The following is a 24,936-nucleotide window of genomic DNA, read 5'->3' as shown; positions in this document are numbered from 1 at the left end:
ACATTATACAGTATTATTTAATTGGTCATTTACATTGTGATGACTAATTAGCCTACATACCTTTCAAACAGCAAACATCTAGAAATTCTATCTGCTTACTGATAACTTAAAGCACGAAATCAGGTGTGACTACAGATTGCAAATATTCACCAGGTTTCAGGAATGTGCCATCTGAGCTCTTCTTTACCATCCTTCCAAGAGAACTCTGATTAACAACAAAATTTCTGGTTGGTATGAAGGATATTCAGTTCCTCACCAGCTGTGCTCCTCTTGACAATTACACTTATGCTTACTCATTTCTTTTTCATGTATTTTGACTCTCATCACTTATTTAATTAGGGTCTCTCTCTCCCCTTCTTCTCTCTCTCTCTCAAAGGTCCCTTTCATTTTCTCTCTTTCCAGCTTTTGTCCATTTATAATTTGTCTGTGTCAATGTACAGAAAATTTACCATTCCTATTCATTTCCCTTTGTGTTTTGTATATGGCATCATGGAAGGTCTCTGCTGGGGACTCTGACCCACTGAGAGCACACACAGTTAGGTCTTAGGTGATTATCTTAAAAGGTTCAGGGATTAAAAGTAATGCTCTAGAAAAGTTTCAGTGTTTAATAGTTAAGAGAATTGCTTTAGAGTTTAAGTTGCCTGAAAAATGAACTTTTGTGGAATAGGCTCTTTGCTAATTTTGCCAAATCCATAAAGTGCTACTGTACTCAAGAGAAAAAATAAAAGAGCAAATAAATGCTCTTTTATTTCTTAGCATCCTTGAATAAGTAGGTCTCATGCAACTCTAGATATCAGTCACGTATCTCCGTATTTTATGCCTTTTTAAAAAAATAATGGGGGTCTTTGCTGAAATGAATAAATACAGCTGGTACCAAGACTAGTTCATTTTGGGTATTTCAGATTTGGGGTATATGAAGTAATTGAGGCATAGAGAGGTGAAGGGCGGTTGGTGTGATTTCCTGGTCCGCAGAGCCGGTGTTTAGCAAATATCTATGTTTAGCAAGTATCTGTGATCATGTGCTTATTACCCACTTAACCTTGAACATCATATAAAAGAGGTGTATTTTTAAATATATGTACCAAACTTTAATTTTCATTTCACACTCAAAACTTCTGTACAAAAAAGAGGCAAAGCAGGCAAAAAAAATTACAGGGACTTCAGCAAACAATATACAACAACTTTTAAACAGCTTTGTGTATGCAACAGCCTTTATAGATGTAGTGGGGAAATTGGATTCCAAAGTTTTTGTTTCTTTAAGATAAAATTCCAATGTTTATTATTAACATCTAGAAAAATCTGTTATCTGTCTGGGATACAAGATTGAATGAGAAGTTTCTGATGTCTTCTGCACCATTAGATTCCAAGATTGAGTGAGCTTCATTTTTCTTTTGAGAAAGCATGAAATTGCTGTTATTTAAATGTGATGATGTATCAAAAACCTCAGTTTACCATTAATAACTTGATACAATGGTGATGACTAAGAGCAAACACCCATGAAGCATGATATTAACTAATAGTTAAAGGATAGTATCCAGGATTTTCTTTCTGGTTGTTAATTAATACTCCAGCCCCAATGGGTCACCACAATTCAAAACATTCATTGTCACTTTGTTTTACTAATTCCTAGTGGCACATAAAAGGTTTCCGAGAACAAAGTTATAATGCCAAAGTAGCAGTGCATCTGAGAAATGTAATTTTCGCCTTGTTGCTTGCCCCAAAATAAACATGAGTAATGGAAAACACTTTTATTTGAAAACCATGAGACATCGAGTATGAAATACAGTTAACATTGACATGGATACTGTGGCTTGCACTTTCCCCTGAACCACTCACAGGGTGTGGACACATGTGCATGCAGCACAAAAAGCTGTGATTTTTCAAGGATGTCTGATGCCTGGCGGACAGTCTGTTAAAAGAATTTGTCTCCCACATTAGCTCCGGAGTGGACCCAAGGCCCATCACCTGTTAGTGATCACAGACATTCGGTTAACCGTCCTCCTGATAGTCAGAGGCAATAGTTCAGGTCCTGGGCTTTTGAGAATCCACGTACTAGTGAATCTTGGCTTTGAAACAAGGTGGCTTGGCTAAATCGGGGCAGGCCGGCAGCCTCTCCCATATGTTTGGTCCCATTTGATAGAAAGTCTAATTAAAAATTATAAACGTGCTCAACTATTTACTCTGCAAGTCCTTTCCCCTCTCCAAGACTTAATCTCCTTCCCTGATATGGGAGGAAAGTAAACCCAGTGACGATAAACATTGAGTGCATCTATATTTCTAGTCTTGACAGTTGTTTCCCAAAGATAACATGGGGCTGCCAAGTAAAAGAACGTTTCTTAAGCTGAATATTTAATGAATTTGTTTACTCAGTGTTATCCTAATTTCTGGCTTCCTCTAGGGTTTTAGAATGCCTAGGTTTGGAAAGGTCTTGAAAGCCATCTAATGCATTTCTGTTCTGATGAGAGAACCCTCATCCAAGCAGCTGTACTTGTTCAGCTTGAAAAGCTCCAAGGAAAAGGGCCTTTCCTCTCCTTGTTGACTGACATTTAGATACAGACTGGGTAATCTGTTCTGTCACTTGAATGGATTTCTTTGTTAAAAATAAACAAAACCAAAGTATGTCTCTCCTCTTCTTGGAGGACTCAAGGGAATGCCAGCTGGCCACCAAAGTCAGGAAAGTAATGGTGTGACAGCTCATTCCTTGGGACATTGTGACATTGGGACATTGTCACAATGGGACATTGTGAATGACACCAAACCCTGATATAACCAAACCCAACTTTGGGAATTACCATTCCCTGGGCAACTCTTTCCTTCCATCAGAAATAGGCAAGCAATTATATGGTTCAGGCTAAGGGTTGATTTAAAAGCGTCCAGTATCACCCCCATAGTATGTATGCACAGGCCACGTGGTGAAAAAGAAAGGGCATGGAGTCAGGAATGAGGCAGCCTGGGTTCTAGTCCTACATGGGGGTGATCCTGTTAGACTTCATCCTCTGTCCCATTTTTCCACTGGAGACCAGAAGAGAAGATTTCCAAGATTCCATTCTAAGCTCTGTCTGCAGACAGAATGACCCTTGTCATAATGCTAAGCATCAAGGCAAGGTGGGGTGATGCTTACTGGATTCTACTTACAAAGGAAGGATGGTGAGAGTCAGTCTTTCTATTGACTCATAGTCTTGTAGGACTATTGGAGATTATCTGTTTTATTTGCCCATTTTATAGATGAGGAAAGTGAGACACAGAGAACTTAAGTGAATTTCCCAAGATCCCTCTGTGAATCAACAGGGCTAGGACTTAATCCAGGTACTCAAGCCAGAGTTTATACATTGCAACAAGCTAGCCGTTGGGGCGTGAAGGAGCTGCCATTTAAATATTAGATAACCAGAAAACGAAAATCTCCCCTCTAAGTTCCTCTACTTTTCTGGTAACTAATTAAGTGTCTAGGTCTCTGCTGCCACAGGGATGGTCCCCAGAGGACAGGGCTCCTATTAGGAGGGGCTGTGTATCCAGCGCTCCACAGACAACAGGAACGTTAGCAACCTTACCCACAATTTTAGCCAGAGCTCCATTTCCCTGTCCCTGGAGACAGAGGGCTGAAGCAGAGAGATGACCGTCCAGTTGCCTGGGTGCCCTTCCTCCCCACCTGTGCCCCACTTCCACCACAGCCACCGACCCATCCACAACAGCACATCTATCTCTTCTTGCTTCTCTCCCATGAACCGATGCAAACACACTGATTTTTCCTCTTGCAAAATGGAAAGGGAACATTAGAGGGTATAAATCAAAACAGGAAGAGAGTATGCTGATAAATAAAATACGTGCAACAAAAAAGTTGCACGTGTGCTGCGCTGTCTGAGGAAAGAGAGGGGGTGTGCTGAATTCCAAACACTTGGCTTTGTGTCTCCACGTGCATTTTTCTTTTCTGGGATCCCTCTCTCTCTGTCAGGATAACAGTTGTGTTTCTTGTAGTTGAGCTGACCCAGGAAATCAAATACTTCGTGTTTCTATAACTATACTTCCCAGAGAGATTACACATCTAGAATTAAAACATGACCACAAGCTATTAGGAATTTCTGATTGTTAAAGGTGTGAGGAACTCCAGTAGCAAAGATCAGTGTCTCTAAAATTTTCCTTTTGGAGAAGGGGTTTTCGTCTCAGACATCGAAGATAAGGCTCTCCAGTCAATTTATGCTCTGCTGGGTTGAGTCAGTCAGGATACAAATTAAGGTCCATATATTTCAGGGACAAGAAGGAAACGGTTATGTAAATACACGAGTATTAACATCAATCTGTATTAAATTATGTAAACATATACATCTTCTGAGGTCAGTTCAAAGATCCTCTTCACTGAGCAAAGCTTTACTGAAGCATTGCTCGAATCTGTTTGGAAGTCGATTCATCATTCAAGTGTTTTGTAGTGAACCTGGATGGAGAGAAAATGATGGCGGTCAGTGTGCAAACAGCACTCTGAGAAAGCTTCGATCGTGACTCTCCAGCTCATCTTTACCTTGGGAGACATAACTGATATTCAGAAATCAAACTTGGCATTGGTTCTTTAGACAAACAGCCACACTTCAATGCCCAGAGTAGTCTCAGATTTAATATTTGATCCTTCCTTCCAAAGGAGTTTTATGTTACGGTTATTAAACAAGCAGATCTTCCACCTAATCAAATAATTTCACGGAGGAGACACAAGCAATCTCATGTTCCAGGGAGGCAGACTTCACGTGCTTGAGTGCAGGATCTTGGCCATCTAGGCCACCCCTGCTGAGTCACAAATATTAAAATATGGGTTTGCATATAACAACATTACCCAACACTTAAACTGTTAGGGTTTTTTACTTTTATGGGAATGCTTGTCCTCATTGCCACCACAAGGGGGCACGAAGGCAGGTCCATATACTGAAGAAAACTGGTGTCATTTGTCTCCTCACATTAACTGGTGTAGAAATAGTTCATGAAAAGAAAGGAAAAGAGAAGTAACATGTAATAAAATCTTGACCGCGTCCCAAGCACTCCATGGAAGTTTTTATTTCACTCACACTAACTCTTTGTAGGACAGGTTATTGCCTCCATTTTACAGATGTGCAAACTGAGATTTAGAGACATTAAAAGACCCATTCTAGATGACAAATATAATGATGTATGATTTGTAAACAATTTGTGATTTCTGATTTGGATCCAGGTCTGCCTGCCTCAAAAACCTGTGTTCTTTGACTTCCTCACAGTGTCTACAGGAGACACCAAATGCCGAGATTCGGATGGAACTCACAGCCTACTGCAGTGCCCTGCTCTCGAAGCTCTGCTTGATTGAATGATGCTGGAAAGCAAAACAAACAAACAAACAACAGAAGCCAAAGTCTTCTTACTGAGTGTGGAAAGCCAGCCTTTTGTGAAATGGGCACCAATGGAGAAAACCTTGGTTTACCCACAGAATCTGGAAGGCTCTTGGGTTAAAGCTACATCTGTTCTGAAGAATGATGACTTAGCAGCTTCATGAAAAAGGATTAGCCTCAGTGTATAATTATTCATTTCATGTGCATCTCAGTTTCTTCATTTATTAGATGGGGTAATAGATCTTATCACTCTGACTTGTGATGATTAAATGAGAGCATGAAACATATGTGTTGTACGTGCATAAAGGATCACTGCTCCATTTCACTTATACTTATGGAACATTTACTACATGCATGAAGTTGAGAGGAACTGAGGGAAATCAAAGATGAATGAGACAGCAGGGACCATGAACTTTCCAGACTGCAATCCCGACTGGCATGATTCAACAAACTCCTGTGGCTATGTCACAGCTGAGAAACAAGAATACCTCCCCTGAAGTGGATTAAGTGAATGTGCCCTTGGGAAGAGAGCAGGTGCTCGGGCATGACTCGTTGGCACTAGCCAACTACAAGGGCATCCAGACAGGGGAGAGCAGGGTTTTCAGTGTTGGCAGCTGCACGTATGACTCACCCAGGGACCTTCAGAGCAAACCCACAAATGCAAAATGGATGCCTGAGGCCCTACCCCAGCGATTCGAGCTCATTTGGCCTGGGTTGGACCCTGAGCATCAGTGTTTTCAAAAGCTACCCACATAATTCTCCTGTGCAGCCAGGTTTGGGAACCACAGGTGCAGGGGGAAGTGAGACCGGGGAAGCTTCTTCTTCTGCAAGTCCCCACCAACCACAAAGCATTGTGGCTGGGAGTCAGGCCTTTGACCTGCGGGGTCACCCAGGCCTGGGTTTAGATCCTGGCTCAGCCATCTGCTGTGTGACTTTTGCCAAGTGAGTTGACTTCTCTAAATTTCAGTTTCTTCCATCTGTAAAAAGGGGGTGATAAAAATGGGGCTGACCTCAACAGGCAGTTGGGAAGATGACATGTATTAACAGATGCAAAGGGGTTAAGCCTGGTGTTCTAGCCCTCGGACCCAAACAGCATCTACATTTGCAATGGTTCAGAAGGGTTGGCTGCCCCACAGGGCCGAGGCTCACCTGAGGGCGTTCAGCAGCCCCTCCACACTGTCTGGGGCCTGTTCCTTCAACACCTTTATACAGCCTTTCATCTAGAAGAAGGCACAAGACTTTGTTAATACCCCAGTAATTCCATCATAGTATCTGTCCATAACAACATCTGTTCATAATAATATCACAGTATTTCTTCCCATAGAAATCAAACTCAGAAATGTCCAACAGACCTTCCTACCCCCTCAGGCCAGTGAGTTGTTACTCTGGGCTTCTAGAAGGTTCTGTGCCAGTTTTCATATTATACTGCAATCGAACATTTTATGTGTCTGACTTTTGGGGACAAAGACCTGAGACTTTGATTTTCTTGCCTTGGACTCCAGAGCCAAGGGGAGAGCTCCTCCTCTAGCCTGTGCTCAGTTGAGACTGACTGACTGAATTGCAAACCTGATCATTTTATGTCATCTCTCTGCCCAGAATGCTTTTCCTCCTTCAGCTGTTTGACTGGTAAACTCAACAACTTAACAAATTTTTTCTTTTTCTTTTTTTGTGAAGGAAGAATCTTTCTGCAAAGAACGCCATCACTCATTTTAAGCTCAGATGTTCATGCACTGATTTGGGTATACTGTACTAAGGGCCTCTTTTATAAAGGTCACTTATAAAAATGTTCTTGTATGTTGAAAGTTTTTTCCTAAAGGCCTGATAAACCCTGTTGGATTGATGGGGGCAGCCAGAAGCCCAGGGTTGAGAATCATTTGGGGGCATGTTTAGGCTCATCCAAAAAGAATGTCATGGTCAATCAGAGATGCCTGTCATGGGTGCAGGATGGGATCAAGCTCAGAATGAAGAGATTTGGTCCCTCTCCCAAAAGAGCTCATAGTCTAGTGGGAGAAGAGAGACAAATAGCTCATTATCATCCTGTGATATGTGTTCTTGTAAAAAGTGCCCAAGGAGAAATGGGGACATAGATTAGAGAAGAGGCAGAAGAGCAGTGGATACTCTTTGGGAATTTCGAGTTCTATTTCAGGCGGATGAAAGGCTTGAGTGTGAATAACAGGATGCAGTCAGAGGTATAGTCAGGGCCAGATTCAATGTGGGTTTAACAGCATGTTTGGGCGTTGGGGGCCTTTACCTGTGGAAAACACCCTTGATAGGTGTTAAACAATCTAGTAATGTGATTCATACTGCAAGGGATGGGAGGAAGCGCGACTGGAGATGGGAGGGCCAGTGGGAGCCCCTGAGGGTGAGGGTGTGAGAGCAGCAGTGGGCACGGAGGATCAGGGCAAGACGGGGGGGTGCATCCGAGGTCCAGTTCACAGGACTCGGTGATTGAGAAGGCGTGAAGGTGAAGAGGGAAGAAGACAGTGCCTAGGTTCTGAGGGACAATCCCAGGTTTCTGGCTTTGAGACTGAGTTGGAAGAAGGTGAAATACCTGAGACAGGAACCCAGGAGGAGGAGGAGCAGGTCTGTGGGGGAAAGGATAACCTTTGATTTGAGGCCAGCCATGCCTCAAGTGTCCGAAGGAGGAGGGGTCTGGAATTCTGGGTGAGGTTTGGGCTGGGGACCACGGTTTAGGAGTGATTCTGTGTTGGATCATTCCATACAATTTGAAGGACATCAGTTGAAAATGCCATCTCACTCCAGCCTGCTCTCCTGGCACCCACGAATAGCATCAGTTCTCTAAATGATGCATATCCCTCAGGGCCTCGATGACTTGGCTCTGATGATTCCCTCCGCCTGGCGTACTCTTCCTTCTCTCGGTCCATTTGGTAAAATCCTCAAGATACAGCTGAAACGTCACCCTCTGTCTCTGCCTCTACGTCAAATGAGTTTCTCCCTCATCTGGGTTTCTAGAGCTCAGTACCTCCATTTTGGACTACAGAACACATTCTTTGTAAGCGCAGGTAACAGGATCTATTTCAATATTTGCCTTTTCACAGTTGATGCTAATACCCTAAGTATTTATAAAACAGTGCAAGAAGCTGCTGGCTTAGAAGCAGACTGGCATCTGGAAAGAAACCCTTATGCCATCAAAGAAAAATGGCCCATCATACACGTGTGCTCCGTAAACCTGAAACTTTCTTAGAGACACATACAAACTTCTATGAACAAACCTTCTTAGTGAGACATACATGAGCAAATGGACTTCATCAAAACTGGGTAGGGATAGATCTAATATTATATAACGTTTATAGCCTCAGCAGAAAGACTCAGTAAATGACAAGCAAGGACAAGCTTTTTAAAGGTTAGGGCTACAAGACATAATGGTACCCAGTGTATTTTTAATTATTGACTCTGTGACAAGTTAACAAAAGACTGTGGTAAATGAGAATGTCCTATGAGTACTATGTAATAAATTCAATCCATATTCAGATGATATTCATGGGTTATTAATAGAGCTATTTATACTTAATCTATAGCATAAAAATGTTAAAGCCTCACAAAGAATACAGTAAAAGTATTGATTGGTATGAAAAAACTTCCATAATGTACTGTTATGCAAATTAAATGTTTTAATATAGAAATTATGGCAGGGTACTAATCTGTTAAGTATATACACACATACGCACAAACATCTATACAAAATGAAGGGACATATATATGTGACATATTGACGGTGGTCATCTGTCCATGGTGAGGTTACCACTGATAAATTTAATTTTCTGTATTTTGGGTTTGTTTGGTTTTTTTTTGGCTGCCCCGTGCAGCATGCGGGGTCTTAGTTCCCTGACCAGGGATCGAACCCGCGCCCCCTGCAGTAGAAGCATGGAGTCTTAACCACTGGGGCACCAGGGAAGTCCCGATTTTCTGTATTTTGATTTCCTGTATTTTCCCAAAACTTTTATATAAGTATTTATATAAGTATATTTATAAGTATTTATATAAGTATATAAGTATATATAAGTATATAAGTATTTATATAAGTATATAAGTGTAAGTATTCATATAAGTATCTTGATAAATAGAAATAATTACATTAAAAATAATGAAGAACCATGGCTAGATACGCTAGGGAGCCAAAACCTCAAAATGAGTAATCCAAGTTGCATTACTAATTGATACATTTTCTTACAATCCTTAGATTCATGGCCCCCCTGGGCACATGGACCTTTTGTCTGCACAGAACTAGAGCATCAGAGATGCTGGTCTGTGAGGATGAACGAGCGTAGAGTGTGCACGCCCCGACTCAGCCGCGTCAGAATAAGTTGGTACCAAGAGGTCCTATTCCGTACTTAAAAGGCTTTACATTAATACAGGGTTACACTGCTGGGTGCCACTGCCTGCAAACACTGGGCTGAGAGGAACCTGTTTTATCCCACAAGCAACAGGAAGTCACCTGCACACCACAATCATTTGTTTTCCAACCATGTCCATTCGTTCAGCAAAAACTCTAAGGAGTACCTAGTGAGCGCCGTGCTGTATGCACCAAGGACACTGCCAGGAAATGAAGCAGACATTAGGTGTATAGATCATGGTCTCTGCCCTTGTCAACAAACTCAGAGGCCATGAGGGAGTCAGAAAATCCAAAATGGTAGGCGCTCCGGGCCCGGAGGAGAAGCAGGCCTCTGCTCCTTGCAGGGCACAGGAGACGTGCTCCAAATGAGGTGACCTGTGAGGAGGGCCTTAAAAGAATCCCCCCATCAGAGAAGAGGGAGGGCGCTCTGGGCAGAGTAAAGAGCTCAAGCATATTCCAAGGACAAGAAAAGGCATGGGAATCAGGTAGAGCCATCTGCAGGGATGGTGGGAGAGGAAGCTGGAACGTTGTTTGGGATTTGACCACGGTGCTTTGTAATCTAGGATGAGACACATATAACATATAAAAAATATATATTTATATGGCATACTGGGTAAGCTGAAGGGGCAGCTTGTAGCTCAGGGATTGTTTACCTCTCAGCTCCTCTACAGGCTGAAGGCATCAGCACCTCCATATTCCTGCTATGTCTTTGAGGTTGGATGTGTTTGCTGCAAGCATATGAACAGGACTGGACTTCTTGCTACAAGAGCTGCCACGATGGGGCTCGCATCTGGGAGAGTTCACTCCCGGGCCGGGGGGTAGGGGTTGTGGAGGGGAGGGAGAGAGGGAAGCAAGGTCTGTTTGATGACATTTATGAGCTCTTATTGGGAAATCACAGTTCGTAACTATTCTTACATCGATCTTGGACGTCTTGCAGAAAGCTCCCACAGGGTGGACGTGGTCGTAGAGGATGATGACCCCCACCATCACCCTCATGCAGAACATCAGCGTTTCTTCGCTTGTAAACCTACTCCTGTACTCCCTGGAAGAGAGGACAAGTGGCAGAGATATTACCTCCGTGACGGAGCACGTTCATCTCTGGCTCCACAAATGGCTACTTCAGCCTCCTCCGAGCCTCCCTGGAGAGCAATTCCAGACCTGCAGAACCAGGTTAATAAGCTCTTACAGAAACCAGCGATGGTAATTCTCCTTGAATCTATCTGACCACTGTGAAAACAAGGTAAATTAGAGGGCAGTAAATTCTCTTCTGCCCTCAGCGAGGCAGCTCATCGTGTACATAAGTCCCCCGCCCATCAATCTTGAATATTTTATAGCAGGTCTCTCTGGCTGTCCTAGATTATAGAGAATAATGGCTTCATTATGGAGAAAACGAATCAAGTTCATTTCTATAGAGCAGCTACCGTGTCTCCAGTCTGGGTAACTTCCTTTGTTAAGATACAGGCTGCAGATTGAATTACATTGGCAAAGGTACCTACCAGAAATTACATACCATTCATTGGGCTGAGAGTATTTGTGGAGTTTGAATTTTGTTCACCTACCTTGACAGGGTCGCTGATGATTCAGATAATTCAAGCCAGTTCTTGAGGCTTTCTTTTTTTTTTTTTAATTTTTTAATTTAATTTAATTTAATTTAATTTATTTATTTATGGCTGTGTTGGGTGTTCATTTCTGTGCGAGGGCTTTCTCTAATTGCGGCAAGTGGGGGCAACTCTTCATCGCGGTGCGCGGGCCTCTCACTATCGCGGCCTCTCTTGTTGCGGAGCACAGGCTCCAGACGCGCAGGCTCAGTAATTGTGGCTCACGGGCCTAGTCGCTCCGCGGCATGTGGGATCTTCCCAGACCAGGGCTCGAACCCGTGTCCCCTGAATTGGCAGGCAGATTCTCAACCACTGCGCCACCAGGGAAGCCCCTAGAGGCTTTCTTAACATCTACTTCATTATGGATTGTCCCCACAATGATGATGATTACTATTTCCATCTTGGAATAAATCTTAACTTAAATATAAATGAACTATCTGAAATTAACACCATCTTACATTTGAACAGAGCATCAGATTTTATAAGGCACTCTTGATGCCTTTGGCCCTCCCAAACTCTTTGCATCATAGATGGTATTATGGGAACCTTATCAGATGAGGAAACCAAGGTCCAGGCAGGTCAGACCACTTGTTTATGGGCAGAAAGGGGCTACAGACATATGTGGAATAAGTGGAACCCTGACATTGGAGTGCAGGTTTTCTCATTACCATACTGACTCATCCTCAACAACCTCAACCATTTTTTTAAATCTAGCAAGTAATTTAAGTGCAAGGAAACTGCTGCATGCATGAGAGAGAGAGAGAGAGAGAGAGAAAGAGATCTTCATTATCATTTTTGCAATAGCCTTACCACTTCCACTCTTGGTTCTAAATCTTCTCTCAAATCTTTTCTCCAATATATTTATAACATACCCAGTCATTTAACCCAATCTTCCATTTGATCCTTATACAACTTCTCCTGTATCTTTGATTCGACTTTTGATTCTGCCATCTAACAAGCTATGCAATCTTTGGGAAGAAGTCAGTTAATCAATTTAGGCCTCATCTTCCTCAGTTCTAAAATGGGAATACTACGCCTCTCACCCAGAATTCTTTATGAAATTAATTCAGTTAATATATATAAGTAAATGTTAATATGCTGACCCAAATGTTAGATGTCGTCACCACCATCACCATCATCACAGAGATAGGTGAACTCTTGACCATGAATACACCTCTGATTTAACTTACGGAGTTTCCAGCATGACTTTACAAACACTCGTCATCGTACTGAGGCAGTCTGTGGTATTCTCTATTGGCAGCGTTTTGTTCTAAATGGGAGACACAAATGGGTATTAGCCCTGTTAGCAGATTTTACATGCAATCGGGCAAAAGGCACCTCATTTCTCGACGTCGCTTACTTCGGAGACAAAGTGCATGGTGGCGTTGCTGAGGGTTTTCAACATCGGCGTGGCTTCTGCATAGAAGAGGGACATTCGGTTGGCCATCTCATTGTTGACTTCGTTCTCAATGTCTAGCTGATGAAAAGAAGACGAGAGGATGCGGTTGATAAAGAGACGGTCAACATCTCAAAACAGTGTCCTCTGGAAATTGAATTACAGACAAAGGCTCTGTCTTCTCCCCGTGCCCCTCCCGATGACTGGAGCATGGGTGTGTCAACCTGGTAGCTCCGGGGACTCACATGCATGTTGTTGATGCGGTTACGACTGATGGTCCTTCTGTAGTAGCTGAAGTCATTCTGAATAGCCGGGTTCCTCATCTGAAATTCAGAAGGGAGGAAAGCAGGTCATCTCTCAGCATCAGGTATGGGATATGCATCAGAAGCCCGGACACTAGATTCTGCACAGGTACCAGGACTTCTCTTTGTTACCCAAGAGTCAAAGCAACTTCCGGTTAAAAATAAATACTCAAAGCTTCACTATTTAAAAATATGCCCTGATTTTACCCTAGGCTAGATTTCAGGGAAAGTATACTTGTTCCCAAAGAGGAAGAGACATCTGAAATGTTTTTTTCTGGTTGCATTTGGCAGATTTTGAATTTCCATGTAGAAACCACCATCTTAAATCACTTTGACCACAAGGAGTTCAAATTCTCACCACATGACACGTCTCTCTAGGGAAGGAGCTACAGCTCACTCATCTCTCTTCACCCCCCCCCCACCCCCCGCACAGCACTGCAGAGCACCTGGACACCTAGGTGCTCAGTAGGAATCTGTTAATCCAAGCACACGCGGCCTAACCTTTAGCTCATCAAATCGAAGGGTGAAATGCAGAATTTCCGCGAACTCCTTTGCCAGGGCCTGCTCCCGCTCCAAGTGTTGGGTTGGTGTGTAGGGCGGACAGGTCAGAGATTCCAATAAACTCTGAAGAGCTTTTTCTGAAAGTCGAAGTGATACAGACATATTTGAGGTGGCTCACAGAGATCTTCTCAAAAAGCACAATTTGCAGCCCCAGTTGACATTCTCAGAGATAACCTGCTTGAGTCTTTCCACTCCACCTTTTCCCCCAGAACTGTGTGAAATGTGACATGTGTGGGTGAGGAGGAAAAGGAGCCCCCCACGCTCTGCCTCCACTGGAGAAGAGCCCCGTGGCCACACAGTCTTGTAAATGTCTCCCAAAGCTCAGCTGGACCCTCACATGTCCTGTCATCCCAATTCCTCACGCTGTTAGAAAACCACAAATAGGTGATTTTGGATCATGTGCATGAGATTAGCATTCACAATCCAGGAGGAGACGAGGTGGCCCTGAATGCATGGGTTAAATAACCTGCTTTGCAGGGAGAGACTTCTGGTCTATTCCAGCTCTTCTCTGCATTTACACTCTCAGCAAATCCCAGGAAGATTTTTCTACAAACCCACTGCCATATCTACCTCCATTATTGTCCTGAAAAGAGTCTCATTACTCCCACTTCTCTGTTTCTAAAACTTCCTTCCAGTTTTTCCTTCCATGTATTTCTCCTAGCACCGGGTCATTTAACCAGTCCTCTAGAGCAGGGGTAGGAAAACTATGGCCCACAGTCAATTTTTGCAAATAAAGTTTTATCAAAACACAGCCATGCTTTATTTTCATTCCCCTAGGGATTGACTATGGCTACTTTTGTGCTACAATGGCAGGGTTGAGTGGCTGCAACGAAAATAGGATGGCCCACAAGCCTAAAATATTTATTATCTGGCTCTTCACAGAAGAGTGCACCAGCGCCTGCTCTATCATCCCTAGAGTCTTTTAACAGTTTCTTTCCAAGGACACCGCTAGCATTTTCTGTCTGTGGGAACAAACTGTCTTCTGAGGCAGCTCGCTTGACTTTGGCCTGCTCTGATAGGTGGGTTTTTCCTGTCTGCTGTGCTGAAAGTTGGCTCCTTAGGATTTCAGTTCATTGGATCTAGACACACACTTGGAGGAAACAGAGAAGTTGATTCCTCTTCAACCTGAGTGTCTTCAGAAGCTCTCTCTTCTTGAAAAACTGGTTCAGTTCATTGAACTCTTTCCTTTGAGTCTTAGCTTCAAGTTCTCTCAACATCATGGCTATTATTCCCCCAGTGTACTTCAGTTTCTCTGTTTAACTCTTAAAATGTGGCACTCACTTACGGCAGAAGTAGAGTAAAACATGACCACACGCTTCCTCGTTCTAGATGTATTATATTAACCAGGGAAACCTCAGACAGCTTTACTGTTCGGGGAGGGGTTGTATCATATCGGTGGTCACATAGAGCCTACTGTCAACCAGACTTGATTTTCCTCTTGCTTCTGCAAAGCCATGCTGTGCCTGCACAGATTTTTTTAAGCTTAAGGATAGAATGTTATGTTTGTCTTCCTTGTATTTTACTATATTAAACTTAACACATGATTCCAGCCAACCAACTTCTTTTTGGGTTAGCAGGTAACCTGTATTTTCTCTGTCCTTCGGAAATGTGATCAGACATGGTAAACCTGTTAAGAGTCAGACTTAGCTGAGAAGAAAACCAAAGGGACACCCACTAGTAAAGACACTCTAAATGCACCAATAAATGCAGGGGAAGAAACTCTGAGGTGGATTGACAGAAATGGACATGGCAGGTGTTTTTGTACAAGTGGCCTCTGATGATGCACAGTGACGGACGTGGGGTAGTTTCCAACGCCCTGAACCTTTCCTGCTACTTTCTCAAACGCCGTAACAGAATCACACATAAGACATGAAAACCGTAAACACGTACTCACCTAGCCTGATAGAAAACTCATAAAATCTCTTTAGCCTCACGACCAAAGGACACACTGCATTCCAAGCTTTTTCTTGAAGCTGAATGTCATTGGGATTTTGAATGGCCTGCCAAAACATTATGGAATTGTCTGTTTAAAAAGAAGCAGTAAGCTCCACATCAAAACGACTTAAGATTGAGAAAGAATTTGAGTTAAAAAGATACGATTCCTGCTGTACTTTGCTAATGTGTATTTCCTCAATGGCCATTAGTTCATCAGAGTGCCGTCCAAGATGCTCAATTAGGATGGTGATTTTAGCACTTGAACATAATGTAAATGGCTCGACAATTAGACACCATGTCATCTTACTTTTTTCTCTTATCTTCAATGCAAAAAAAATGCATGTCTAATTGGAAGCAATTCAGTCCTCCTCCATCACCATTTGATTCTTCTAAAGTAGAGCTAGTGCTCATTGGGAAATGCAGATTCTGTGGATACTTTCCTTTCTTTATAATATGTATTACATTCCTGCCAGTCTGTGATGGTACCTAAATTACCTAAATTAAACGGTAACCCCTAAGTAGAAAAATAACCTCTTAATAGGCTGTTAGTTTCTTCGAAATGCTGTTTTGTCTGGGTTTCAGCAGCTTCAGGATTATGACGCTAGCAGTGTTTTTGTTGTTGTTTTTGTTATGTTTTGTTTTTTTTTTTCAGAAAATGGTGGTGGCAGTATGTATGTGTGTGCTGATACTTCCACAAAACTATTTCAAACAAAAGGACTACTTAAAGCGAGATCTTTTATGACTCTTGTTTGTGATACTAGTAGAACCTGCCAAAATTCTTACAAATTTTTGTAAAGTTCATATAAACCCAGACTACGACTCATATTTCAATTGTTGTTCATAGATTTCATATGTATGTTTCCCTTATATGAAGTAACATAGTGACAAATTATTGTTTAAATGTGAGTCCTGCAATATCAAATGTATGTTGGAGAAGAGAATGGCTAACACTCTACACAGTCTACAGCACTGTGTGCTCACATCAGCGTACTAGAATAAAAAGGACCATTCATACATTTTTTAAGGACACATTACCCTCCTTGTTCTTCCTAGTACGCTAGGAAACACTAGGGCTATTACTTAATCTTGCTGTGTGTGTGCGTGCATGGGTTTCCTTTCTCCACCAAGGGTGCTGTCAGCTCAGTATTATTATTGGCATACGTCTCGGATCTCTGGCCCCGCGCCCTTGTAAGCCTGCAGGTCTGCGAGGATGCTCTCGGAATCCTGGAGGACGGCGCTGATCTGGTTCCATATTTCCCTCTCTCCTTCTGTGGGCTGGGCATCTAAGCAGATGGGAAACCGAAAGACACAGAGGGCTTGTGTTTATAAACAGCCTGAGAAGAGGCTCGGCATTCAGTTCTACCTGCTAGACAATCCTATTTTAACTCCTGCAGGCTTGGTATTTACTCTTTAACATAACAAGGTGCTAAGAAAGGAAAACTAACAGAAATTCTGCCCATTACTCAGTTCAAAATAGTCATTGATATTTCACACACATTAAGCAAAGCATGTTGGAATCATTGCAGGCACCCCTTTATTTGTATAGGTCACATTTTTTGCATACCTACTACGTGCCAAGTGGTACAGTGGGTGATAGGAAGAATAAACATTATCTTTTGGGGTCCACTTTTAATAGAAGCTATTGAATATTTCTGTTATGATTGAAAGTCTGTGAATCTGAGTATAGATAGGAAAATAGTCTCCCTTATATTTCCATACTACAAAAGCTTAAAATATTAGGTAATGAATCCTTCAGAGCCATGACAGAGATGTATCTTTCCGGAACACAATGATCTGTAGAATGCCTTGGGGTTTCTCTTTGAACATGAACTCAAGAAATGGCAGGAGTTCATTTTAAAGGCTCCTGTACTGTTCATCTTTGGTATTAACCATGAAATTTATCCACAAAAAAAAGTAACACATTTAAGCTTAAATAATGAAGAACGTATTCAAACAGCCACAGAAACATCCCCTTAGCCCCTCAGTGAATTCCTACTTGTTTACATTCCTGGAGCCGAAGTTTGCTCTTGTCTGCAGGAGTATTTTGTGGGGGGCTAGTGGGTGGAAGTTGAATGGTGGTAAAGATTTGGTTTTATTTATCTCACAATGCCTATAAAATAGGTTTCTTGCCCAGGCTAGTTAGGAAATTAATCTCCATCTAAAACGAAGGCACTGCTAACAGAGAAAGGGGATAGATGTCATCTCCTAAAAATCTGTTTTCAAAAATCCAAGTCCTAAGGCTCTGAATTCTCCCAGCGGACCTCACCAATGAAAGGTGGGATGGAGTCATACCTGGTCTAGCATTACCCAGATGAGATCCCAGTTTTGACTAATCTTGGTGGGGGTTAGAAAAAACAGAAGTCACAAAACAGGTGATTTTTAAGTGAGGCATTGACCATGCCAACTGGGTCTTCAGAAAGGCTGAGTATCAGAGTAGAAGCTGGGCCAGATGCGGCTGCTCCAGCTTCAGTCACCGTCTGCTGGACCTATACTAATGCGAGGCCAGACCTCCGACAAGTGATGCCCATGGAGATTTTAAGATCACTGTATTTCTCAGATCCTGCTAAGACCTAAGAAATTGGTGGAGTTACCTGGGAAACGACGGGCGAAATTCACCAATGTATAGTAATTCTCTTTAAAACAAAAGAAATCATAGGCCCTCAGAGATTACCCAGAAACCCTGCAACCTGTTCCTTCTACAAATGAGACGGATTTCAACTAGCGGATGAAGAGGGACTAAAGTACACGTGCACCAGGGTGCAGAGAAGGGAGAGATGAGTGTGGTCTGGGAGGAGCGGAAACTGCTCCATGTAAGGGCTGGGACCGGAGCTGGCTGGCTGCAAGCCCCAGGGGAGAGCATCCATGAAGAGCGGGAGCAAGACTTGGCAGGTGGCCAAAGGACGGCTGGACTTGAAAGAGGAAAGGGACCTGCCAGGTTACATTGTTGAATCCAGCCTGGGAAGCAGAGGAGTGAAAGAAACATGTTTCTCCTTTATCCTTTGCTACCCTTCTCCTGCTTCCCCCAAACACTTGGTAAGTTGTCTCAGGGAAAATGTTTGTCACAATATACTATATATTTCATCTTTTCCTGTTTTCCCAAACTTTTCTCAAAGCAATATGGCATCTTAAACAGAAACCTAAAACCCACAAGCTAGGAAGCCTGTAACTGAGGAACACGTTTCAATGAACAGAATTCCAGGGTAAGGCTGGCAATTCCCAAGTAAGAAGAAAGTCAGGGAAGAAAACATATGACAAAAATGTAAAGATCCTAGAGAACAAAAAATCAAACACTCTTGACTCAAATCCTTTCCCCTTTGGATGAACGTATGGAAAACTCACAAGCTAAGCACAAAGACAATTTCCTATAGAGATTTATATTTGAGAAGGAAAAGAAAAAGAGAGTCTGGGACCGAGATTCTGAGAGGTTAAGTCTATTTGAATATAAATACAAAGAAGTATGGGAGAGGAAGGCACTTGGAGAACAGAAAAGGCTCCTAATCTTGGCTGTCACATGACTCCATCTTAGCAAGTCACCACTTGATAAGTTTTAAACAAAACAGAATTAAAGCTAAGTGGTCTAGAAGAGGAGCATTGGAAAAACAAAAACAAAAAGCCCCCATTCTTTTGATGGTTACTGAAACACCAAAAGAGAAAGATTTCAAACTCAGTTTTTTAAAACAGAGGCCTTTCTTAAGTGCTTCAAAAGTAAGACAGTTTCCAGTAGAGTGGCCTAAAAGTGGTACTGGCCACAGATAGGCAAGCATCTCTCCGTCCCAGGTGAAGTGACAATTTCTAATACAAATTCACACTGACGTTGATGTGACCACAAAGAGCTGGATGAGTGACATGGAGGACGATACCACTTCTCTCCCAGAGGTGGCAGAGTTGGGGGCTCTGGTGAATCCCTTCCGGCCTGCAGTAACTCTCTCCTGCTAGCCAGAGTGATCTGTGAAGCAGGACCCTCAGTCCCCAGCCTCCCTCTCTGGGAAAACACTTCTTTTGGCAGATATAATAGTGTCCTATTGGAAATGTTTCTCATGTGGCCCCATCTGACAGGGATGGGGCGGGGAGGGGTGGGAGAAATTCAAGCCATCATTCCTTCTTTGGGAATGATTCTGACTTAGAAATGCGTTGGCTCATTTTCTTCCATAATTTGTTAGGCTTATTGCAAGCCCTAGTTTTTTCCTCTCTCCTCTGTCATGGAACTGAAGTCACCTTTTCTTCCAGCTAATAATTAAGCCCTTGGTGCCAGCAGCACAGTCTCTGTCTTCTGGGCCAGGCAGCTGTAAGAGTCTCAGGGGACTCAAATCACAAGTGGCATCAACTTTTGAGGTAGAGAGTACCAACTGGAAGAAGCCCTAATCTGTCTTCTTCTTTTTTCAAATGGGAAAAGGACTGTGTAACCCTAAGTGACATTTGGTATTGGTCCAAATCCCTAAGTTCATGATTCATCCCACTTGGATTCCCCAGCTAAATGATCAGACACTTAGGACTAATTAGTGAGAATCTGATCTTTTAGCCTGTAAGACTCAGGCCTTATTTGTTTCATTTGATATTGTACCTCCAGGACCTAACACAGTGCCTGGCACGCAGTAGATGCTGGTAGAAAAATGTGCTGAATAGTTGAAACATATGATTTAAATATACTTCTCACATTGTTTTGTGATGGTTTTTCTGCTTGTCTTTGAATTCTGAGATCTCTGGAGACAGGGTCTGAATTCTTGTCCTTAGTGCTCCCATATGCCCTACCCATTGGAGACACTCACTAAACATGTCATGACTCAATGAATAAATGAGGAAATTGACCAGGTGACAGAGAACGTGGGTTGTGGGAAGCAGCAAAAGAAATGAAGATCCTATTGCTTCTAGATCCTCTCTTCTGTCTTGTCTCTCTAAATGGCTTTAACAGTGTTGCATGTCTCTCTATTACCATGAAGATAATATGCATTCACCTACCATCAGATTGGCTATTCACATCTTCATTAACATTGTGTTTTTAAATCTTCCATCATTTATCTACAGCATCAACGTTTCCTCAGTGTGGTTAACACATTAATAGAATGTTTGATGAGTGAAAAACTGCATTTAATGCTTATTCTCCCAATTCTAAGGCTGTTATCATTTTGGAGTAGTCCTTTGAGAGGCTTTGGGGTCTATACTTTTGGCATTCTCCAGATTCAGATTCAGTCGGTTACCATGCTTTTAAAATGTATTGTGTCTTCGGATGTCAAGGAGAGACATCTTGAAAAAGACCTTGAAGAATTAGTGATTGAAAAGGTTACTATATTTAACCTGTCAGCAACCTCCTAAAGCATTTGCTGAGTGAACAGGAACTCTGAATTATGGGTTGTTTTTCTATTTTTAACACAAAGATTGACCTTTAGTCAAAGGTATACACACACACACGCACACACAAATGCACACCAATAATATTAATGATGGAAATGGGTCGTTATTTCCAGTTGCAGTCAGTGAATTAATGGTGATATTTTTTCTAAGAATCACATTCTAAATTTCTAATCATCACCAGTTATTTCATCAAAATTAAGGAGGATGGTTACAGAAAGCTGGGCTGCTCCTGTCTAACGATGAAGCTGTTAAAAACCCCTGTGATTTACACAGGCAATTTCAGAAACCAACACTTCTAGGAGCCCGGGAACAAGCCCATCCAGGCTTTTCCCCGGGTGATGATTTAGACCCCTATTCTGGACTTGCTACTGTAGAAAGTATGAAAATGTATCATGTGCACTGTGACCTTGAACACATATATTTATTGTCAAGAACTTGCTGAATTCCAAGTGCCTAGAATTTTTAATGGAAAAGTACCATCTTATCAATTAAGAAAGTTAAACAGTATTCGTGCTGTTTACAGGGGATCTATTTATCCTCCTTTGGCTCAATTTGCTAGTGACAGTGGATATTCACTGTCAGCATTTTGGAGTCACCAGGGTCAGGAAGAGGTTTCACAGTGGAGGATCGTGATATTTACTGAAAGCAGAATGCTTGGCATTCCACTGTGCTGATGGAGAGGAAGGTGGCCATGGGCTTTGTTTGTCAGGAACGAACATCTTTGGTGAACATACCCCAGGGCAAGGCAGCAGGGTTCAACCCAGAGCAGGGCTGTCAAATCAAAGGGTTCTTATCTCTGTAAATCAGCCAAGGACGAGCCCTGTCTCTACAAGCACTGGGAACCCACACACCTTTTCCTAACAACCTATTCAGTACTGTGTGGAAAAGCTGACAGAGAATCAAACAAATTAACCAGAGATAATGTGAGAAGAAGACATAACTTATTTGGAGATGTCTTTGGCTTCAAAGGAAGCCCTGGCATTTCATCAACAAGATACATCCCTATCTCTGTACCCCACTGGTTGCTGTATAAACACAGAAGAAAGGTACAGCAGAAAGAATTTGCCAAAGCCATAAATTAAATCTATGGCTCTTCTTACCCACCAACTTCCTCACTTCTCCACACCTCGCCCCTTCAGGATAAACTAAGAAACAAAACTATCTAATATTAAAATTTGGGGATGTAAAATGGAAATGATTTATAGCACACACAGTACTAACTGCTTACAGAAACAACGTAAAATTGTGAAGGTCCATTGGAAGATGTAAGTAAGTGTGACTGGTTGACATATTTATTTGTACAGGAGCGTTAGTCATCATATGCCAGAGCCCTTTCCCAAGGAACAATCAGATGAGAGACTGCAAAGAACAGGGAGGGTTAAGATACTTGAAGGCTTGTTTATTTCATTCACATGCTGTGAGATCCCTGTGATGTCATGGGGGAAGGGGGAGCTCCAAGGATGTAGTTTTGGAGACCCAGATCCTACCATCAGTTTTACCACTCACTAAACATGAGACCTCAGGGAAAGCCTATTAATCTCTCTGGGTCTCATATTATTTCTTGGTAAAGGGAGGGAAGCTAACAAGAGCCTCGTCTCCTCCCTGTATGTTCCTGTGGGGTCTATGACCTGTAGGATCGTAATGAGGATGCTGACAGATGAAAAGCGCTTAAAAAGCAAAAGTGCTAGAAACTGAAAGAATCTTTGTGATTGAATCCCTACGATGGCATAAACAAATTCCTTCCCAGGTCTGTTCTGTTCCTTTGCTTTTTGTTTGTGTTGTTTCATTTGTAAAGTGACCAAAAACATTCTTTATTTTCCTCCTTTACTCTTCTAAGATTACCTAGCCTCCTGTGAACAACCTCAGCAGATGTGAGGGTACCAGAGAGGGAGAGATGAAAGAAGAGATCAGTAGCAGCAGGAAGTGGCCTGAGTCAACAAAGAAAGCCCAGATGATCGCCTACTCTGACAGCGCCCCCTCCCTTGCTCTAAAGAGTAGGAGACTGTAGCCCTAACAGGTCAAAATATTCAGAGCCTTTCTGAGAGGACAGTGGTTTGGAAGCTGTAGAATTTCCCTCTTAACCCCACCTCCTTCCCCATCAACCACCATTATTGTTTTTGGCATGCCTATTATGCTCATAAAGGTTGGTTTTTCTTATAAGAAAATCATTTTTCAGTTGCTATATTCTAAGAAACACATCTTCGGCCCAGCCTAGAACCTGTATTTCTTTTGGCCAGCCTATCACTTGCTCTCTGTTCTACTTATTACAGACTTCTCTGCTACCTGCCCTACTGTCTCTTCAATGTGTTTGCATCTGATCTCCCCAATAAAGTTATATACTCCTTGAAAAAAAGTTCATGTTCTTCTAATGTTCCTATATTTATGTGCTCTATGTCTTTCCCCCCATGCCTCTCTGCTCCACTAAGACACCACCCCCACTTCTGCTGGTCCTTCCTAATGCTAGGATGCAGGAGATGTTCTGCAGATAGTTACTGAATTAGCATCAGTGAAGAAATCAAAATTCCTAAGCTTATACTTCATGCCCAGGTCTATGCCAGATACTGAATAAGTCACATATGATATAAGCACACGATGCCTTCCAAATCCTTTCCACGGGGAAGTGAAATAATACCAAAGAGACCTAGTTATGTCAGAAGGAATGGAGAACACTGGAATAAGAAAATGTGTGAGAAAATATAAAAGATCTATTAAGATTACAAATACAAACACATACACGTTTAAGAGACTATTGCAAGTTTAAAGTTAAAAAAAGACACTGTAATGAGGAGTTTATAACATATGTACATAGAAGCAAAACATATAGCAAGAGCACAAAGGGTGGAAGGGTGGTGATTGGATGTGTACTGTGATAAGTTTCTTAAATTCTTCATGAAGTAAAGAATACATTTTGAAGACAGATGGCAATAAGTTACAGATGTATATAATAATCTCTAAAGTAAGCACCAAGAAGCATAACTAAAAAGTCAACGTAAAAGACAAAAGAGAATAGTAAAAATTATTTGATTTAATCGGAAGGCAGGAAAACACTGAGAAACAAAGAGCAGAAATGGAACAAATGGAAACAACACCAAGATACACTCAAATACAAACAGTAATTAAATGTACATACAGTAATTAAATGTAAATGGGCTAAACATGCCAATAAAAAGGTAGATATTACCTTTTGGATAATATCCAAAAGGATGAAAAAAATTGGATGAAAAAAATTGGGCCAACTATGTGTTGTTTATGAGAAACACGCTATAAAGATAAAGGCAGACAGAATGGGGAAATATATACCATTGCAAACACTAAGCATAAGAAAGCTGTTATGGTCAAAATATGGCATGCTTAAAGGTATATTTAACAAAAGATATGTGGGATCTCTAAAAACTATAAAACACTGCTGAATGCAATTAAAGAATATCTAAACAAATGAAAAGATAGACCATATTCATAGGTGGGAAGAATCAATATTACCTAGATGTCAATTCTCTCCAAATTGATCCCTAGATTTTATGTAATTATAGTCAATAACCCAGCAAGATTTTCTGTAGACATTAAAAGCCTATAAAAGATAAATAAATTATTTAGAAAAGTAAAGGAGCTAGAATACTCAAAACATCTTGAGAAAGAACAAAGTTGAAGGGCTTACTCTTCCTGACTTTAAGACTTATTAGTTGTTACGTTTTGGTATTAATTGGTGAAAGGGATCAATAAAGCAATGAGAGAGAATAAAAGGTCCAGAAGTAGCCCGATACATGTTATAGTTAACTAAATTACGATAAGGGCATTAAAGCAATCTCCCTTTGCTAGAATAATTTTATATCACATGAAAAAAAAATAAACCCAACACCTCTCTCATAACATATACAAAAATTAGTTCAGGATTGATCATTGACCTAAATGTAAAGCTTAAAATTCTAAAACTTTCATAAGGAAATGTAGTAGGATATCTTTATGACCGTGGAATAGGCATGATTTCTTAAAGAAGGTACAGCATGAACTTAGTAAAGAAGGAAAAAAATGATAAAATCACACTTCATCAAAATGTAAAACTTCTGTTCATGGAAAGAAAAAAGTAGTGGGATGAAAAAACAAT

The 24,936-nt window shown here is 41.7% G+C and overlaps 1 protein-coding gene across 2 annotated transcripts in view; it reads right to left on the bottom strand.

Moving 5' to 3' along the window:
• Window positions 1–1,733: 1,733 nt before the first annotated feature.
• The window catches only part of CYRIA (CYFIP related Rac1 interactor A), a 107,773-nt gene continuing 84,570 nt past the window's right edge, over window positions 1,734–24,936 (bottom strand). For both annotated transcript variants that reach the window (XM_082357785.1, XM_082357784.1), the window contains 9 exons: window positions 16,647–16,768; window positions 15,445–15,550; window positions 13,491–13,627; window positions 12,933–13,010; window positions 12,652–12,768; window positions 12,482–12,561; window positions 10,609–10,735; window positions 6,489–6,559; window positions 1,734–4,426 (listed from right to left, as the gene is read on the bottom strand). In XM_082357785.1, the coding sequence (XP_082213911.1) occupies window positions 4,363–4,426; window positions 6,489–6,559; window positions 10,609–10,735; window positions 12,482–12,561; window positions 12,652–12,768; window positions 12,933–13,010; window positions 13,491–13,627; window positions 15,445–15,550; window positions 16,647–16,768 (902 nt within the window). In that variant the 3' untranslated portion in view covers window positions 1,734–4,362. The remainder of the gene's footprint in view (window positions 4,427–6,488; window positions 6,560–10,608; window positions 10,736–12,481; window positions 12,562–12,651; window positions 12,769–12,932; window positions 13,011–13,490; window positions 13,628–15,444; window positions 15,551–16,646; window positions 16,769–24,936) is intronic.

This window comes from Balaenoptera borealis, assembly GCF_965194805.1.
Source record: "Balaenoptera borealis genome assembly, chromosome: 15".
In the NCBI taxonomy this organism is placed as follows: domain Eukaryota; kingdom Metazoa; phylum Chordata; class Mammalia; order Artiodactyla; family Balaenopteridae; genus Balaenoptera; species Balaenoptera borealis.
This window is presented reverse-complemented; position numbering and strand designations above follow the sequence as displayed.